The sequence below is a fragment of the Phaseolus vulgaris genome, chromosome 11 (genome assembly GCF_051622355.1).
Source record: "Phaseolus vulgaris cultivar YP4 chromosome 11, ASM5162235v1, whole genome shotgun sequence".
Taxonomy (NCBI): Eukaryota; Viridiplantae; Streptophyta; class Magnoliopsida; order Fabales; family Fabaceae; genus Phaseolus; species Phaseolus vulgaris.
This window is the reverse complement of record NC_143508.1, coordinates 41,788,721-41,809,776: the sequence shown is the minus strand read 5'-3', so window position 1 is coordinate 41,809,776 and position 21,056 is coordinate 41,788,721. Positions and strand designations below refer to the sequence as shown.

The window sequence follows — 21,056 nt, the reverse complement described above, 5'->3', positions numbered from 1 at the left end:
AGCTGGTTCTTCAAGTGGAATCCATATTGAAGATGATGGAGAAGAGCCTACTGTTGCAAGAGTTTATGCTAATGATGGACATCAAGCTGGGGAAGGCAATGATGGTCCCGATAATGCTTATGATGCCGGTCCAAGTGCTGGAAACATGGGAGAGCGCATCACTTCTATGTCACCCTTTAAGAGATTGATGTTAAGTAGGATGGACAGCTTTGCAGATGACCAAAGGAGCCATCATGAGTTTTGTATGGAAAGGTTCAAGAACCTTGATGAACAGATTGAGGTTGTTCAGAATAAGCTCTTCAAGCTCCAATATGGCAAAGAGGATTGAATAATTTTAATGCTTTATTTCTTATCCTGTTTTAGCCTACTAAACAATTATTTTTAATTATGTTTTTATCCCTTATCTTACTCTATTTGTGAAGACAAATACGAGGAGAATTATCTGGTTTTCAGTTTTGTGTTGATGTTGATACTACTGATTTATTATTATGATATTGTGTTGTTTCTGAATGCTCTGATCTGAACCTCATTCACACTAGTTTTCACACTGGTTTTACTGGTTTTCATGCTGGAAACCTATTGATGAAAACTGGCTCTTGGGTACTCTTAAAACCTGGGTTATTCAGTTATCTTGTACATGCACAATTTCTGTTTTGTAGGTCTTTTCATATTCAAAAAGGACAACACAAGCAAATAAGGGATTTGTCTTCATCAAATAGGGGAGATTGTTGAACATAAACTTTAATGTCTCCAAATCCAAGTGGATTGCTTGAAGACCCTGCTGTTGGTTGTGTGTGTGTGTCTTGTGTAGTTTGAATTTATTAATCCACTCAAAGTTATGATCCAAGGTTGTTTGATTCAAGTTCTTTTGAAAAAGAAATGTTTTCTAAAGAAATCGGAAAATCAATCTGTTGAAATTTCGATTCAACCAGTTGTTTTACACTTAGAGTATTTTGAAAAGGATTTGAAAAAGCTTGAAATTGGTTAACCTTCCTGTCAAGCCAATTCAATCGATTGTTTCGTGTTTTCAATCGATTGATTTTGAAAATCTTAATAGAATTCCGTTAAGTTGATTTGATTTGATTTAATTGATTTAAAACTGTTTTGGCTCTTGCATTAAATGCTTTTAACAACTTTTTGGAGTATAAATAAATGGTTATACGCCCTTGGTTATTATTAATTCAAGAGAACACTTTCAAATCAAGTTTTTCCAAGATTGCTTCAAGCTTTCGATTTTTTTCTAAGAGTGAAATATGATTGCATTGTATTCTTTTTACTTCAATCTGAGATTGTACCCAGGTGTATTCATTCCTTTCTCTCTTGACTACTTTATTTCTGTAAAGACTAGTGTTGTGCAGATTCAAAGGTTGTTCTGAGATCTGTGGTGTTTTTGCCAAAGGTGGTGTGTGTTCAGGATTCATGATCACCACTTTGGTGGGTGTTGTATTAGCAAAGGTGTTTGATTGCTTAGTGAATTATCATAGGTTTCTGAGGACTGAATGTAGCTCTTGGTAAAGAGTGAACCAGTATAAACTCTCTGTGTTGATCTCTTTAATCCTACTCTCTTTTAAATCTATTTTTACTTTGTTTTTAACACTGGTGATAAAAACAATCGATTGTTTCGCAAAACCAACCAGATGATTTTCTGGAATCACATTAAAAACAATTTTGAAATTAGCTGAACTGATTTCTACTTCTTTGATTCTTCATTGGCTTTCAATCTACATTCAACATTTGCGAAAATCTTTCATAAATAATTCACCCCCTCTTGTTTAAGGCCTACAATTCTAATAAAACATACATCAATATAAATGTATTATTATATCTTAATCAGAAAATATATGAAATAATTTGAGATGGATAATACGTAATTATCCATAGATGAGTCCATGGAAGAGATGGATAAGACCAAATTATTGAAGTTTATGTTTAGTAGTTTTTTTCAATTTGGGTTTTATAGAAATTTTTCATAAAATGATCATACATTGATAGTATTATTCTTCAAATATCCTATCAAGTGTTTGAAATAATATTCAAGAATAGACAATATTTCAATTATTCCTTTAAAGTGAAATATTTCTCAAAATGCATTCTCTTGATATAGAACTTATTTCTAAAAATGATTTTCTATTGTTTCTAAAAAATAATGAATTTATCCTTAAAAAAAGAAAGACAGGTATTCACATATCTTGAATATTTAATAATTTAATCAAAGATAAGAATTTTATTCAAATAACATAACATATTTCCGTATTCAATCCTTGTGATCCTTGACCAAAGCTTTGAAGTTTGTGTATATTAGAGGACAAAAGTTTGAATTCCTTTCCATGGTCCAAAGAAAAAAACTCAGGTCATACACAACTTTGTCATTGGGATAACAAGCTCTCTATCTTCGTCCAAGATATCTCTTGGACAATCTTGAGTATTTATTTTATTTACTTGTAAATATTTTATTGGTCCTCATGTTCTTTTCATGCTTGTGCCTGTTTTGACATTAAACTTGTGACATCTTCTTCACCATCTTTCTCATCTTTCTTTATATTTTCTTCAAGAAACTCACTAAGTAGCATTGATCTACACATTTTTGGTCTTTATGCCTTCTTGGTGGTACTTCGTTGCCCAATCATTGACTCATCATCTTTAATCATTGTGTTTTTCATTTTCTCATTTCCCTTTGACTCATATCCATCTTGTGCTATCTTTTTGGTTTTTTCATTTCCTTTTGACTTATTGCATTATGCTTTGATTATGCTTATATATGTTATTTTTTATATTATTTTTCTTGTTTTTCATTTGGGATTTTCATAGAATTCACCTATTTTATTGTTCCTTGTTTTTGTGGTTTTTATTTGCCAACTTCAATCAAGTATCTTTCCATGGTTTCAATTCAAGCCTTGTTTTAGAATTTTCTTCTTTTTCAAATTTGTTTTCTTTAATCTTTTAATGGCTTTTATCCTTGTTCTTGAATCCTGAATGACATGTTCAACTATCTTTTCCTTCTGAGGTTGCTTTGATTGAATATTTTGTGGTTTTTTCACAATAGTAGTAAGAGTGTTGTTTTTATTTTTGTCACCAACCTCAAACTTAGACAAGCTTAATTGACCCCATCAACAACAATATGGGCCTTAGTTGGCATATCAATGCTTGTTATTTTCTCATGTTTGATTTGGATCCTTTTAAGCAATTCTTTGTTAGACTTCACTTCAGGTAGGTAGAAATTAATAACATTCCTTTGAATGTAGTCAACAGCTTTCATTTTACGTTTTAGTGTTGCTTCCTTTTCCATGGGTTGAAAAGAATATGGTAATGTTAAATCAAATAAGACATGGCCAATAGTACAAATTATAAAATTATAATATACACATATAATATATGATGTAACATTTATATAGATGTTCATGTATTACAGGTAAAAATTGCATTGGTAAACAAAAACATGTAAGTGTACTTAAGCCACGACATCTCTGGTTTGGTTTGTGAAAAATAATTTCAGTGAACTTAAGATGAAATTGATTCGCATAACATTTTTACATACATTATCTTTTCATGTACTAAACAATCTAATTGTAGCATTGATGGAAACCACTCAATCTCTAAACTTTCGGCTAAGAAGATAGGCGAAAATTGAACCTTAATGAAAATTTTGTAAAGTCTTTTTTTTTATTAGCCTTGTAAAAATTATATATAGTACATAGGAAGTATTGAACCTTGTATTTTGGACCAAAGTAGAGTAGGGTGTAAATAGAGAATAAAGTAGCATGTAAACTAGTAAAAGAGGGATGCAAATAAAAATGTAGACAAAGGAGGCATGAAGGTCTACATGTCCTCTCCTCAATGGAGATGATTTTACTTCAATGAAGACTTGCCACTCTTCACTCTCCCTATGGAAAGGATTTGCACCAATAAGGTGGTGACACTTGTCACACTTTCATTTGAGAGGTTTTGAGAGAATTTCTCCTATAAATAGGAGTCTCATATTTTTTTAAACTTTGATTTGAGTAATGAAATGTTGTCCAATTTGTGAGACACTTTTACTTGTTCAAAGTTCTCTCTAGAATTGTCTTCTTGCTAGAAAATTTTTTAGATTCCTTCTAGTAGTGTTGGTCCAACCTCACTCTAGAAACTAAGTGTTCGCCTAACCTCACTTAGATTCATTGTCATAATTTTCATCTCTTTCCACATTCTACAGTTCTCCATGCTTTCGCAATATCATTTATCATGAGTAGAAGATATTCAAATCAAAACAATGAAGAAGAAGATTTATAAATGAAGATGCAAGGTCGAATTATATCAAGCACGGTCATTAAGTCAGTGGTTATTGTTGAAGTTAAAAGGCTTTTCTTACTTTTTCTCTACTTTGTTTATTAGGTTGTTTAGTATATTGTAAGTTTTACCACTAAATGTATATTATATTTAAAATTATTTTTGGAGATTGTAGAAAAAAGTTTCTTCTATCAAGGTAAGTATTCTAGTCATATCAAACAATATAATATTAGTAGTGGATGGAGTGGTTCTTGATGGAATATGATTGCCTTCAAGAAAAGAAAGTTTTAGCCTGTGAATGGAGGCAAACACTTGATCTTCATCTAGTTGAAGGCTGATGGGTGTTGTGAACAGTTGAATAAAAGGCATGATCATAGGTAAAGAAGAAGAGGAAAGGTCAAAAGATGAAGAAGAAGAGGAGAAGGCAGTCATGATTCAAGAAAAAAAAAATGGCTCATGCTACCATGTTGATAAGAGGAGAAGGCAAGAAAACAGAGATAGAGAGAAAGTAAACATATGATATTATATTGTGTATTCAAGAGTACATTGAAAATGTATATATATCGAGTACAGACTACATTAGTCAATTATAAACACAGTTACACATTATGGTTAACACACTATATTATTTTCACAAAAATGAAACAAATACCAACTCTCCTATAAATAGTATCATAAAATAGGATTATAAGCACATTCATAAAAGGAACAATTAGATATAGATTTTCCTAAATGTAATCCATTACCAAGATCTATTTTAATTCAAGTAAATTATGATCAAGAGCTACATCATTAAAACAATTTCATTTGGTTATGTATGTAACCAAAAAGGAACCTAGTTCTTTCTAATCATGTGATTTGTCCGAGGTTCTCTTTCTTTCATATATACATACTATTTGAATAATATGATCTTTTCATTCGACTAGCAAAATTGTTCATAAATTCAAAAATAAAGAAATTGTATTTATCCATGACAAAAATATATAATCAGAAATTACTCACCAATCATCGATTAACATTTACAAATAATCCAAATCTAATTAAATTTCTCACCTATTTTTATTTATTTATGATCAACGTTATCATTATTTTCAATATAATCATTTTTAAAATATTTTCTTTATTTATCATTATCAACAACATGATATTGGAAGAATCCAATTCCATATAATCTATATTCATTATCACAAACAAACTTTATTATCATAATTATTATTATATTTATTATAATTATAATTATAATATAATACTATTATAATAATATTATTATGATTAATAATAATTATAATAATTAATATTGTTAATAATAATGTAAATTTTGATATTAAACGAAAGAGAGGACAAAACTGTAATCTCACGTCAACCGTCGTAGTTGAAGCATTTTCTTCACCAATTCACTCCACACAACAATAGATTAGGCACGCACTCACAAGAACGTGTCCTTTCTTCAATGGCGTTCCCTCTCTCCCCCTCCTTTAACTTTTCCCTTACTCGTAACCGAATCACCTGCTTCTCCAAGGAGCACCGCCGCCAAGTCATCGCAAAGGTGTCACATCACAACCACGCGCATTGGAATTGCAATGCCACGTTTAGCGTTTTCTCACGACTTGGTTTTGCTTAACCTGTTTTGGGGATGGTGCAGGCAGCGGTGGGAGATACGACGCGTGTCATTTCCGCGAGTGTTGTTGAGAGGATAATGAAACGGTTGAAGAGTGTGGTTCCGGTGGTGATTGCGTCGGTTCAGATTAGCGCTTTGGTGCCGTTGGTCGATTACGTGGCATCTCCTGGTGCTGCCGAAGCGGTTTTGTATTCGCCTGATACGAAGGTTCCGAGAACGGGGGAGGTTGCTCTCAGGAAAGCCATCCCTGCCAATGCTAATATGAAGACTATACAGGTCTGCTTGGTTTTTAACAGCGTGTTTGATTGATTTTTTTTTTTGGTGTAAAGGAAGCAGTAATTGTGTTTTCTTCTTTTTTTAAATTAACATGAAAACACCAAATTTTACATTTATTAGCCAAGATGTTTGTTATGTCTATCTTAATTTTCTATATTTGATTAAAAAAAACTACATTTCTTAATAAACAATCCTTAATCATTCTTCTTTAAGATGGTGCTCATATTTGAATGTATTTTTGGAATAAAAACATTAAATAGGGTTAAATTAGTTGGATTTTACTTACATTTTAATTAAATAGGGTTTAAATCCTGGTGATGCCAATGTGTGTACTTCAAGATATCGAGATGGTAGTCATTGCTTAAGGTATAAATGTCATGGTTTAAAAATATTAGTTTATCAAACTGTAATAATTTTTTTTAATATTTTAATTTAGAAAAAGCATAAGAGAGTTGTTAGTTAATCTAAGCAAGTACTGCATTAAGGGTAAAATGGGATAAACAGTTAATTGAAGAGTTCAGCGTGTACACACTTAAGATAGCTATTGTGGAATTTTTTTATATATTTAAATTTAGAGGAAATGTTCGAGTTATTTAATCTAAACACATTTCATTAAGGGTAAAATTGGACTAGCAATTAATTTAAGAGTTCATCAGGAATGTACTTAAAATAGTTATAAAAGCACAAAAACTTGTGATATTTGACATATTGTAATTAGATCACAATGTAATTACATTATCCAGGCATATTTTATTTGTTCTTTGTTACTTATCTAATAACAGTTTATTTGCATATGTAAGCTTAATAGAATAACATAACGAAATACATACTTATTTTGATAGAATTCTCCATCAACCTTGAAACAAGTTTAGAAGAGCTGTTGGAAAGTTAATATAAATGGATACAATCTAGACTTGGACAGTAGACCTCGAAGCGAAGCTCTACTACTGACTGAAGCAGGAGAAAATTCACAATGGCGTGATACAATGTTACAACAAATTGCAGTCTTAGAAGCTGTAAGGACACTTGGAAGATCGAGGGCCTAGCAGCAATGGGATAAAGATAGAAGTACAATTCTTGTTTAATGGTGGAGATTTACAAGTCCAAGCTTGTGACAAAAAGGTTCACCCAAGTTGAAGGTTTGGACTTCCATGAAACCTTTTCACTAGTAGCACAACTTTTATTGGTTACAGTCTTCACTTCAATAGTACTTTCGAAAGAAAGGAGACTCAGTAGATGTTAGCAATTCATTTGTGCATGGTGATATAAAAGGGGATGTTTACATGTGTCTCCCCCTCGGCTTCAAAGCAGGTGGAGATAACAAAGTTTGTTGAATTCAGAAGTCAATTTATGAACATCTTCAAGCATCCACAAAACTGGATATTTCAAGTTATCAGCATCTTTGAAACGTTGTGAATTTTTTCAGTCCTTTGCTGATTAATCGCTATTTCCATATCTGGAAGGCGAAATCTTCATGCGGTTGTTAATACATCTGGATTACATCTTAGTACCAGAAAATTATTTAGAGGCTTGTTTGGACTTTAAGAGTTATTTAAAAAAAAAAATTCATATTGGCGGTGCACAAGTATTTCTTAGGAATATCGAGGGTAAGGACCGGGAAACTTTGCGCAAAAGAAAATGCATAGGACAAAATATCACCATGTGGTTTCCTTGCAAGTAGACCTGCTTAGTCTTCCATGGAAGAGGGACAGAAATTGGCTCTGGCAGAACACGAGGAAATGAAGTATGACTCAGTTTATCAACATCTAGTTGGCATACTAATTTACTTAATGATTACTGACCCAGAGATGTTTTATTTCGCTTCGTGTGTTGTCCTACTTTGCACAAGCATCTCAAAAGAACACTTCAGGATAGCAATGCTGGTAGTGCCTTATCTCAAGGTCAAATCTTGAGAAGAGATATTACCGACCAACGGTGATTTGAGATAGTACGCCTATTACGTGCACACTGAGATCACTGATGCATACTTTGTCAATCTCGGGAATCACCCATATATTGGAAGACGAAAACTTAGAGCATTATATCTTATTTTTTAAGAAAAGCAAAGTATCATGATAGAAGCAGCCATTAGTGAGCTAATTTGCTTGAAGTCAAACCATCCTTGGGGACAGGAATCAAATGGCCTATTATGAGGTTGTATTCAAATATCAGTATGCTATCATCATAGCAGAAAATAATGTTTTCCATATCGAGATAAATTGTCAGTGTGTGAGGGAGCAACTCCAGGTTGGAAATATTGTGATGATGACTTATGCCATCAATTCACAGTTCCAACAGATAGACATCTTCACCCAGCTCTCCTCACTTGACAATAATTTAAATTTCTACTGGTCAAGTTGGGCATTTGTAGCCCTCATGCACAAACCTGAGAGGGTGGTGGAGTATTGAAAGTAGATATCTGTTATAATTAGTTATAGATGGTTACTGACAGAAAATGGAATTGGAAAGTAAATATTTTTCTGTAGAATTTATTGTAATGTGCTAGAGATGATTTTGGGATATGATATGTTTACATTTGGTTGATTGGAATGCTACTTTGATTAGGAATTTTTATATGAGACAGGAGCTGCCCATTTGTACATCTCTTCTAAATAATATATCCATTTTGATTAATGTGGAATATGAGAACTGTTTTTAAGATTTTATTTGCTCTTTGAACCTTTTAGTGATCAGCATTATGTCCTGTTTATGTTCTTTTCAGGACACTCTCGAAGATATTTCGTACCTGTTGAGGATTCCACAAAGAAAACCTTATGGAACAATGGAGGGGAATGTGAAGAAAGCTTTGAAGGTATTCAATAATTTTTTTATTTTCTATTTCTATCATTGTTTGTTCTTAGCTTTATTTGTTCGAGAAACAAAATACTGAATATTAGGTGATGTAATGATGTTGCATGTTTGAAAGTTTCAAAGATTTTCTTTCATTCTAATGACAGACAAATAGGTCATATGTTTCAAATTTCATACATGATCACACATGTAAGCTCTACACCTGTCAATTTGGCCTAGCCCACAAGGCTTGGTCCTAACTTACATGGATTGGGGCCAAAAAGTCCATAGCACCAAAAAACCCACATAAGAAAAACCTATAGGGCCACCAATATTCCCACCAATGCTATGTGGGCTTGGGCCAACCTATGGGCCATTTTTTAGATTAAAAAATTTATTTAAAAATGAAAATGGAAAAAAAAACATGTAGAAAATAGGAAAAACATAAGAAAGGTGGGTTAAATCGTGTTTTAATAATTTTTAAAAAAAGTCATAAATATTGCCTAATAATGATAATTCAGACGATAGTATTATAGGTTAGGTATCAATGGTTTTCTTAATGGGGATTGCGTCTAATGAGATATGTCAAACATAACTTTTCATTAAATAGATTCACTTGTTTGAAAGGGATTTCTTAAAAACCTAGTTTTTACAATGACTCTCCTTTTTATATTAATGTAAAAGATAGTAACATGAACATAAGAGGTAAGGGAAAGAAAAATAGACACAATATTTTTATACTAGTTTGTCTGACACAACAGACTACATCCAGTTCTCAATCAACAAATTGAGTTCCACTAAGCAGAGTAATGTTCCGAAGTATAATACAAGTATTCTTTGGGCACGTAGCCGCTCTTAGCTAACCCCTTGAGTATTGTTTGGGCTCGTAGTCCGTCATAGCTAACCCTTTGAGTATTGTTTGGGCTCGTAGTCCATCATAGCGAACCCCTTGAGTATTGTTTGAACCACAACCACTCTTGGATAAAACAAGAATTCTTTGGACGCAACCACTTATAATTATAACGAGTATTCTTTGAACCCAACCACTCCTGGCTAACACTGAGTATTCTTTGGATCCAACCACTCTTGGCTAAAACTGAGTATTCTTTAAATAGTAATCACCCCTGACTAATATAGAGTATTTTTTGGATCCAACCACTCTTAGCTAAAACTGAGTATTATTTGCCAACAACCACTCTTAACTAATAGTCGAGTATTCTTTGCCAAACAGCCACTCCTGGCTAAGATAAACAAAGAGTTATCTGAATAGTGATCCACAAATCACAGGTTTCCTCACTCGAGAGTGATCGAGTACTTTGACGTATAAAAGGTTATGTTCTCTCTTCTAGTTTGCTAAGTGAACATGAACAATGTTTTCTAAGAAGTTTTTTGTGGCACGAAATATTTGAGCAGAGTTTTAGCATTATGCAACATAGTCTCTCCTCAGCATCTTCTTGATGAATAGGCACCGAGAAATCTGGCTATTGTAATTTCGTTTCTGGCCGTTCGAGCAACTTCAACTCACTTGAATGTTGTCCTTTCATCCGATGAGCTTGATTGTGAAGGATGCATTAAATGCGCTCCATGCATTAATTGCACCTTTCCTCTTTACGTAACATCCCAATAGCTGGATGTACTTATCCTTTCTTTAAACCGTGTGCCTTTGCTTAATTTTGTCTAAAGAGTAGAACGATACAAAGCAAATCGTCTTTCCAAAGTTGACAATGGTAGTGTCAGGGAGTTTTTGAAGAAAAACAACTTTAGCTTTTCATCCAAAAGATCATTGATGTGACTTGTGCTTGAACGGATGTTCTTGGCAGACGGAAGTAATAGAAATTTTCTACAACATAGAATAAGCATATATATATATATGTGTGTGTGTGTTCGTGTGGTACGAGATTAACTTAAATCCATATGCAAGTCGTCTGAGCATATCATATGCTTATTAGACATAAAATAAGATTACACAATTTATTCATCTGTCAGAAGAAACAATTGGGTCTTATATGATTAGTTATTGGAAATATACCATCATCTTACGCATAAAGCATGACTATGTTTTACACTTAATTGTTTTTTGCACTTAATCAATGTTATGGGTGTTTGTCTTTTCCCTAACAAAATATTTACGTACAAATCTTTCTAAACATGAAAAACATTTACTCAATCCAAATCCAAACCCAAGTCAGTATAGGTAGGCTCTGGTCAGGCTAGGCTGGGACCGTGTGAAGTTGGTTTTGGTCAGGTCGAGTTGGGTTGGGACTAGGTTAGGTGATAAGGGATAAGTTGTTGTAAAATTCAAGTAAGATAGGCATGCATTTTGTATAGAATGTATGGAAAAGTAATCTAAAATGTATGTCAAACCCTTACAAAGCAAGTTGGAATTTGAGAAAAGAAGAAGAAGAAATTTAAGATATCTTGAAAAAGGAAAGAAAACAACAAACAAAAGAAAGCTCAATCTGCCCAGCGCATATAGAACGACTCAACGAATTGAGTCCAGAGAGCAAGCCTCCAAGAAACTTTCCAAAACGTTGAGTGCTAATACCATGCCCAAAGCGGATTGAGGCTAGAAGAATCAAAGAGATTCAAAGTGTGAAAGACTGAGCGAATTCATATGGGCTGAGCGCAAAGAGTCCTTCACCATGAAGAAAGCTTGGATTCGCTAAGGAAGAGCTTGAGGCCAACCTGAGCCAAAATAAGGAGGAGAGAGATTCACTTGGAGCCAATCTAAGCCCAAGAAGACTTCATGGCTAAGAAAGGGATGTGTTGGGCTCAACTTCTTGAAGTGAATCCTAGGCAAATCCATGAACATATGAATCATAAGAAGCCCAAAAATGGACTTGAAGCCCAAGAAGATTACTTTAGCATGAAGAAAGCCAATCCGCTGAGTGGATTGGCCTGTGCTGAGCGGAAACCAAATCTTTTAGAGCTCCTTTCTAAAATCTACAAATAGATACCTTGGGGTCTCATTCAAAAGCATCGAGAGGAAAGGAGGAACTAGGGCTGAAGAGCACGAGAGCTCAAAACCAAAGGCTCAAAGTGCCTAGGCTAAGAAGAGGCTGAGTTTCAGAGTCATATCAGGTCATCATACCAAGCCTTAGTGCTGAAGCCAAGACAAAACTTTGAAGGAAAGGATTAAAAGGCTAAGATGGCCAATAACATCCAGGGATCCATGTTTGTTGTTCTTTAGCTTCTCATTTTTGAGCATTCACGGTAGGATTTTACTATGAGTTGCTAAACTTATCCTGTTGGGATTGAAAAGCATTGTGATATTTCTTAAGTTATTGTTGTTTATGATTACATGTTTTTATTTGAGATTCAAGTTCTATGGGTTTGATAGTATACTTAATATTTAATGGTGATGAACGACCATTGATGCTCTTAGAGCATGAATGAGGCTGGGTGAGTTCATGTATATGAATCCTATCAAATCAGTCATATATTTCAATGACCATAGAGCGTGGGGCTGAGAATATGGTGAAATCTTAATGTAAAAATAAGCTATTGTGATGCAAGAAATGATCGTGATAGTTTATGGTTCTAGATAACCTTGTGCGAGGAATCGACTTGGTTTGGCCATAAGGATCATGAAGCTTCAACAAACATAGTATTTATATATAACAATAGTAAAAGAGATTCACAAAGTTCTTTCAATCTCTAGACTTGTGTGCTATATCATCATCCTTTTGCTTCCGTTGTTTGTCAAAGCTTCACCTCTCGCTAAAATGCTAAAATATTATAGTAGGATTAATATGTTATTTATACAAATATATGCAAACCAACTTGTTTCTTCACCTTACTTCATCTTGAGAGTTATTACTATTGTGGTAAACATTATTTCCCTATGGATATAACAATCCTCAACTGTACTACAATTGACTTAATCTGCTTGCCGAGAAAAAAAAATTATATCCACCCCATCATCAGGCCAGAAGAATTGTGTCCAGATTACGCTAAGTTGGGTTGGGCCTAAGTTTGTTGAGTCAGGTCAAGATTGGGTCGGGTTGAGCTAGGTTGGATCCAGGTCGGGCCGAGTTTAGGTCAGACCAAGTCTAGTTTGGACCAAGTTACGTTGGGCTGAGACAGGCACGACTTATGTCGGGAAAACTCAGGTTCGACCCACGTCTAGCCAAGTTAGGTTGGGTCTAGGTTGAGCCAAGTCGAGTTTGGCCTAAATCAATATTGGTGGGTTGGGTCAGGTTGAGGTCAAGTTAGGTTGGCTTAGGACCATGACCATGTCAACTTGGTGGGGCTAGGGTCTAGTTGAGTTGGGCTCAAGTCGAGTCGGGTCAAACTGAGACGAACCCAAACGAGATCAGACCCATCTTGGGCAATCTTGGGTCAAACCCAGGTTAGGTCCAGGTCAAACTAAGTTAGGTTGGCCCTAGTTAAGAAAGGTTAGGTTGTGTTGGGTCTAAGTCAGGCTAGGTTGAATTGGGGCCCAAGTAGGTTGGGTTAGGTTGGACACAATCAGGTTGAATGGTTGGGTTTGATGTAGGTCAAGATGGAATTGAGTTGGGTCAAACCTAGGTCAAACTAAGTTGGGCCTAGACGAGCCCATGTTAGAGGCTGGGTTAGGCGTTGCTAAAGTCAGGATGAGTCACACTGGGTTGAGTTCAAGTCAGGCTAAGTTGACCAAGGCAGAGGTTAAGCCGAGTTGTGTTGGGCCCATGGCTTGTCATAGTTCAGTAAAGATTTTAAGTGGGTCTGCTTGGACAGTTGGACTGGGTCCAAGTTAGGAAAGGTTTAGTCAGGTTGGGCTTAAGTCATGTAATGTTAGGTAAAGTAAAGTCGAGCCCAACTTTACAATTCAGTTGCAAATAATAAAAATTAGTTAAGGATCAATTTAAAATTTATATAAATATTTAGAGATCAATTTGTAATTTAGAATATTATAAAAACTCATGCAATTTTGAAAAACATTTTAGAATTAATTGAAGTCTTATTTTAATTTTGTAGTGGGCCAAACCTACTTTGGCATTGACAAAGCCTTGCTATATCTTTTTTGTTGATGAAGAAATTGAGGCATATGAATACAAATCTAATTTGGAATTTATTTTGTCTTTGGAGTTCAATAGTATTTGTATTGCACCTCCGTAGAATATCTTCTTACATCTCTAACATTGTGTTTGGTCTGTTAATATCTACTTGTATTATTCACTTGAGGACCTTTAATTTTTATAATTTTCATTTTTACATCAGTTAGCAGTTGATGAAAAGGATTCTATATTGGCCAGTATACCAGCAGAACTGAAGGAAAAGGGCTCTTTGGTACATACATCCCTGATAGAGGGAAAGGTATGCTCAATAACTGTATTTTCTGGAATATTTGAATTTCAGTTTCTATATCTCGATATAATTATTGTCATTATAGCCTTCATAATCTAACTCCTTCCTCTATTTCGAAAAAAGAGTAGCCATTTTGCATTTCAATGAAATTGATTATTTAGATGATGATCTCAGTTGAATATTTCTGAGGTTATACTTAAGATTAGAGTTCTTACATTGCAAAATGATTACATTCTTCTGTTGTCACTGTTTCTGATATGGAACTAATACACCGGGTACCTGTGTCCAAAGGAATATTGGATGCAAGAAAAGAAGTTTCAAATGAAAAACTGGAATATGAATTTTGTCATGTTTTGCTTATCTTCGGTTCTTTATGTTCTGTCCTTTGTAGGATGGAATATACCAAAATATCTAGTAAGTTATAATTGACGAATTATGAAAGTTGGTAGTTATGGTTCATTGTAAAAGCTACATCAATGATGTCAATATTTTGCAGGGGGGCTTACAAACTCTTCTTCAATCTATAAAGGATCAGGATGCTGATAAAGTATCTGTGAACCTTGCATCTACATTGGACACTGTAGCAGAGCTAGAGTTGTTACAGGTAACTGCAAACTAGATAATATGATAAAATCTTGAAATCAATGGTGTTGTTATGTTCAAATATCAAAACCTTGACTGAATCTATCCAACAACAATATTATAATCATATCCAGAATCTGAACTTAGTTTTGTTGCAACAGGCTCCAGGATTATCATTTTTGTTGCCGGAGCAATATGCACAACAATATCCACGGTCAGTGACTCCATTAAAAGTTATGTCAATCTCTACCTTATGTAATAGATAGATTCGTGTGATGCATATTTGAGTTTACCACCCTTGTAAATCTGGGACATACCGTGCCCATTTGACACGAGTCTAACATTAATAAAAGATATTCACTAAAACATAGTTCAAATTTCTTAGGAAAACTAAACACTCAGAACATAGGGGAAAATCAATATCTTCCCATTGCTTTTAGGCTTTCAGGGAGAGGAACTGTTGAGTTCACCATTGAGAAAGGAGATGGTTCAACATTTTCTCCAGTTGGTGGAGAGCAGAAAAATACAGCCACTATTCAGGTATAATTAACCCCTTAAGTTTTCCATTGTGATTTGCCATTGGTTGTTGATTTGGAAAGTTCAGGTCTCTTAAAGGATCCATAAGCAGTAAGAGAAGGTCCATTTTAAAAACTAAATCAAAATTGCAGTTTGATAATGGAGCATGAATAAAATAACTGTTAATAAGTGGTATTGTTAATGATTAACCATTAGACCTTTGTTTTCAGGTTGTTCTTGATGGATACTCTGCTCCATTAACTGCAGGAAATTTTGCAAAACTGGTAAGGTAGTGGAACGGTACTTCAGACTTGTGAACTTTCCGTATGGTTATTCTTTGCAATAGACATCACACGTATACCATCCTTGATTTTAATCACTTCTGATGGTTCTCTCACTTTCCTTCAGCTTTCCAAAGTTTTTTGAGTGAACCAAAGGAGTAACAGTAATGTTCTATTTGAATGGTTGATGTCAGTTACCCCTATTTGCTTGAACTTTTCATACTATCACTGGAAATAATTCAGTCATTTAGTATTCTTGTGAAAAATACTTAATTTCTCAAGGTCTACAATTTTTTATTTAGTTAGAAAGATTGGCTTCCGAATACTTAAACTTCTGTTGAGGCTCTAATGCATCCAGCAATTGATTCATCACAAAACTGAGAAAGTTGTTTAGGATGTGAAAGAGTCAGCAATTAAAACCAGCCTGGGGATTATGCTAATAGTCTAATAGACAACTCTGCCTTTGAACAAACAGCTAATGTGATGTTGATACTACTATAAGGGAAGAGAAAACTAGGAATGTAGAGGGTTTCGGCTGCGGAAGAATGCACATGTTATAGCAACTCTCATGGACTGAACTCGTTGATTCATTGGAGTATTGCCATTCTTAGAATATTTAGTTTCAATTGTACATGTCCATGAGGACTTGTATTCTGTGGTATAATTCCTGTTTTTAAGTGTTGGTACTTTAATCATCTAGATTTTTAGATTGTATAACCTAGTGGAAACAACACTCACACACTCCCACCCTTTAGGTGACGGATGGAGCCTATAATGGTGCAAAACTCAACACTATCAACCAAGCTATTCTCTCAGATAATGGAGGTGATAAGAACAGTGGTTACAGTGTTCCCTTGGAAATAATGCCCTCTGGACAATTTGAGCCCCTTTACAGAACAACATTAAGTGTGCAGGTATGTTTATAAAAAATTGGCAGCAGGCATTACAGGAATTTATGATACTGTTCTCATATGTTTTCTGTGTTGAGGAAGGATGGAGAACTGCCAGTTCTTCCTCTATCTGTTTATGGGGCAGTTGCTATGGCTCATAACGAAGCCTCTGAGGAATATTCATCACCTTATCAGTTCTTCTTCTATCTCTATGATAAGCGAAGTGTGAGTGCAATCTATCACTATTATCTCCATCGCATGTTTATTTGCTCACAGGATTGCCTGGACTTATGCTAAACAAAATCAGTGAAACATGGAAGCAGAATTTTTTGTTCTTGGGCGTAACTTCCTTTTGGAAATCGATCAATTCATTCATTTTTCCTCCTATTCATCATGTAATCTCTGGTTTCTTTTCCTCTTTTGTAGGCTGGTTTGGGAGGGATATCATTTGATGAAGGACAATTTTCAGTTTTTGGGTATGTTATCTTAATCAATTCTGGATTTGAACTCTTTCTCCAGTGTTTTTTATGACATTAAAACATGCAGATACACAACCACCGGGAGAGATATTCTACCCCAGATAAAAACTGGTGATATTATTCGTTCTGCAAAACTAATTGACGGCCAAGACCATCTTGTATTGCCGAAGGAAAGTTGAGTATATTTGCTGGCGGTGTTACCCAAGTAGGAAAAAATATTCATTCTTTTTAGTACATACCTACATATTTATAAGATGTGGATGGCATATGGCATCAACCTGATTTTCTTGGTGTAGGTTGGGTTCTAAATTACTAAATTATGTAGAAAATGACTTCAAATTTCTATTTAATAAAAATCCCGTGGAACAGTGAGATAAATTCTCCAGAAAAGGAATCCCTTTAAAAGAAGCATATCATATGGTTCTATATATCCGTAGTTAGTTCCAACTCTTATTAATAAACATTTAATGACTCCCAAATTTTATGCAGAAAACATGGAATAACGATTTGAGGTGCTCGAAAGAATTTTAGTCTTTATTGGATTAGGGCATGGAAAGTCAAAGATGGAAAGATTACATAAATTCTTTTGAAAAGCAGAGATAATAAAATATTAAAAGACATGAAAAATGAAATGTGTTTTTAATAATTTTCTAATTTAAAATTTATTATAATTCTTATTTTGTATTTCTAAAAATTCTATTTGTATTTACAATTTTTATTTTATTTTATCACATCAATCTTTACAAATTTCAATCTAAATTATCTCTTTTAAAATTAATATTTTTCAAGTAATGATGTTTAACAGAAAACTAGAGTTTTATATAAGCTTATTTTACTATCAGAAGAAGTGTTTATGAAATGATTAATTTTAACTCATTTAAATTATAATTTTTTTTTTATCTCAAATCAATTTTAATCTTTAAAAACTTGTTACATATAAACATGTGCCTAGACACAACAAAATTTAATTTTTTTTTATTATGATAAGATTTTAAAATACTTAATAGAGTGCGAATTCTTGTAGGAATTGTTCTCAAGGTATAACAGTTTACTTTTATGAACAAGTTTGAATATATTTTTCACTAAATTTCGTCCTTATTAATGTTATTTTTTTAAAAATAAATCTTAATGAAGAGTGATAATATTAACATCTATGCTTCAAACTATTGATAAATGTCTGCATTACACAAATTTTAATCAAGAGCAATTTCAATAGAATTTTTTTGTAAAAATACTTTTTTAATATAGGTTTTTATTTTTTTTTAAATAGACTATTTTAACATGGGTTTTTTCTTTTTAAAAAAATAGTTTATAGATGTTTTTCTTATATTATTTTCCAAAGTTGGAATATAATATTTTGAATTTTTTTTTGTTTTTGAAATAATATAATATGTTTAACGAAAAGCTTTAAATTTTCCGAAATTTAAAATTAGAATATAATATTTTTAATATTCATTTTAAAATAATATTATTGTTCTGGTGCAATGTTTAAATGGTATCAAACCATAGCATACAAGTTCTCTTGTTCATCATGACTGATGTATTTATAAACTCTTGTTCTCAACTTATTTCAAGTACCACAAAGAGATATAATGTTATCTTTTATCTTCTAAATCTTAACTAATATTATTTAATCCTTAAAATTCTCCTAAATTGATTTCAAGTATCACAAAAAGACATTCCTTTATTTTTTGCTAAGATTCTAGGTAATTTTATTAAATTCCTATGTTAATAATTAATAGATACTACAATAGACTCTTTAGATCAATTCTATTCCCTTTTAATAGGAGATAAAGGTACACAAACCCTAACATAAAGTAGAATATACAGGGTGAAAAAGTTTTGTACTGGTCGGACGTGCTCGGGGCTCCGACCCGAGCACTTAAATGTGTTAGCTCGGTTGGGCAGGTCAATTTGGGGAGGCACCTAACTCGACCCAAGATAAATGATAAGCCCAATGATGCGTCAAGAGGTCAGCCCAGACAGCTGGGAGTCCGTATTGAGAAGATAATTAAAATAATGGAGGAATAATCGATTTAGTTAAGTACAAATGTCATTCTAAAATTCAGTAGAAAGAAACAACTAGAGATAATGTTCTACCTGTAATCATAAAATAAAGGTACACATTAATGAAATATTCTTGTTGTTGAAATTATATTCTTGTTGTTGAAGTAATATTCTAGTTGACGAAAATTGTTGAAGGAAAGTCTATAAAAGGGGTTTAAGACCCAAGTAAAGGTAAGTATTTTCTGAGAACTCTAAACTGAAACAAATTTAGAGTTTGAGTGCTCTCACTGACTTGTTCGTCATAGTGTGATCAACAGGTAGGCCCCCTTTATCACAAAGCATCGACATCTCAGAGCATCATGTGAAGACGAGTCAAAGCGGAGCTCACCAAGTCCGACCGAAGTCAACCAATGAGAACATGTTTATCTAGTAATAAACCAAGAAATAAATTATGATATAGGTTGTGCCTTATTGGTTTAAGGCCTTATTCTCCCTTATCGCCCTGATTACCTATCTCCTTATTAGAGAAGAAAAACTTTATCTTTTAAACATACCAATTTATATATAAGATCTGGCAGTGAGTTTGATCATCAATAGTCAACCAGTCGAGTTAGGGGCGTGAGTGATCATAGTCAGTAATTTTATTACACTAGCCGAGTTGGGAGATTAGGCTAATCATAATCAACAATTTTATTACACCAGTCGAGCTAGGTGTTGAGCTGAACATAGTCACTTGTTTTATTACACCAGTTGAGCTGGGAGTCGAGCTGAACATAGTCAGCTATTTTATTACACCAACCGAGTTGGGAGTCGAGCTAAACATAGTTAGCTTTTTTATTACACCAACTGAGGTGGGAGTTGAGCTGAACATAGTCTGTCTTTTTATTACACCAATTGAGTTGGGAGTTGAACTGAACATAGTTAGTGATTTTATTACACCAACCGAGCTGAAAGTCTAGCTAAACATAGTCAGTTATTTTATTACACCAGCCAAGCCAGTAGTTGAGCTAAACATATTTAGCGATTTTATTACATCAACCGAGTTAGGAGTCGAGTTGAACATAAGCCCTAGTTAGTTATCAATTATCTTCTAAATCTTAACAAATATAATTTAATCTTTAAAATTCTTCTGATTTAAAGTACCACACAAATATATATCTTATCTTCTAAATCTTAACTAATATTATTTAATCCTTAAAATTTTTCTCAACCGATTTTAAGTACCACTAAAAAGATATATTCCTTTATTTTTTGCTAAGATTCTAGGTAATTTTATTCAATCTCTCTATTAATAATTAATAGTCCCTATAACATACTCTTTACATAAATTATATTTCCTTTTAATAGGAGATAACAATACAATTACCAAATAATAATGTTTAATGTAAATATTTGTAGTTACGTTTTCATACAATTACCAAATAATATATTATTTAACTATAGCGTAGGTTTGGAGGACACTAAAATGACTATAAAATTAAATAATTATTAAGAAGTGGACTTTAAGTCTTTGCACCCACTTATATACTATGGAATGGTCCTAATCTCTAGTCGATGTGAGATCTCCAACAACACACCCCCTCACGCCGAGACTACAAACTCGTGCATGAGACTATACATTATAGGTGGTCTGATAACGGACTGATAGCAGATGGCCTGATAAGCCCAACAAACAATCGCTAGGATAGGCTCGAAAGGACTCTGATACATATTAAGAAGTGGACTTTAAACCTAACTCAACCTCATAAAACCAACTTATAAGGTGAGGTTTACACCCACTTATATACTATGAAATGTCCTAATATCTAGTCGATGTGGGATCTCCAACAATAATTAAACTTAGCATCGTCATTGGGGACACTACGTGAGAAAGAAAATGTGAGTAAATTATCACCATTGAGGACACTACCTGGGAAACAAATATTAGTGTTGCCTAAACCTACGTTGAATTTAATAAAGTATTGACTTGCATCCACTTTGTGTACCCATTCTCGATGCAGTATCATCTGCAACTTATTTTTTGATTGCATCTACTTTGTGTCCACATTCTACGCTAACTTATTAT

The 21,056-nt window shown here is 33.6% G+C and overlaps 1 protein-coding gene across 4 annotated transcripts; it reads left to right on the top strand.

Annotated features, from left to right (window-relative positions):
* The first annotated feature begins 5,613 nt into the window (after positions 1–5,613).
* LOC137819846 (Cyclophilin-like peptidyl-prolyl cis-trans isomerase family protein) lies at positions 5,614–17,374 on the top strand. 4 transcript variants are annotated; one of them, XM_068623765.1, is made up of 12 exons: positions 5,614–5,809; positions 5,906–6,157; positions 8,880–8,969; positions 14,150–14,245; positions 14,733–14,840; positions 14,980–15,032; positions 15,259–15,358; positions 15,565–15,618; positions 16,371–16,529; positions 16,608–16,730; positions 16,932–16,981; positions 17,052–17,374. In XM_068623765.1, exons 1-12 carry the CDS (start codon positions 5,714–5,716, stop codon positions 17,161–17,163), a joined length of 1,293 nt encoding a protein of 430 aa, XP_068479866.1. In that variant the 5' UTR covers positions 5,614–5,713; the 3' UTR covers positions 17,164–17,374. The 4 variants fall into 4 exon arrangements, 3 of the variants coding, with proteins under 3 accessions (XP_068479866.1, XP_090153303.1, XP_090153302.1); XR_016517280.1 differs by having other exon boundaries at positions 5,620–5,809; positions 15,565–15,623; XM_090297177.1 differs by having other exon boundaries at positions 5,620–5,809; positions 15,204–15,358.
* Positions 17,375–21,056: the final 3,682 nt, after the last annotated feature.

Bases quoted from the DNA above. Each gene is read 5' to 3' on its own strand.
- LOC137819846 (XM_068623765.1), top strand. From the start codon at position 5,714: ATGGCGTTCCCTCTCTCCCCCTCCTTTAACTTTTCCCTTACTCGTAAC. The intron at 15,033-15,258 runs GTCAGTGACTCC...CATTGCTTTTAG, and splicing joins TATGCACAACAATATCCACG to GCTTTCAGGGAGAGGAACTG. The intron at 16,982-17,051 runs GTATGTTATCTT...TAAAACATGCAG, and splicing joins GGACAATTTTCAGTTTTTGG to ATACACAACCACCGGGAGAG.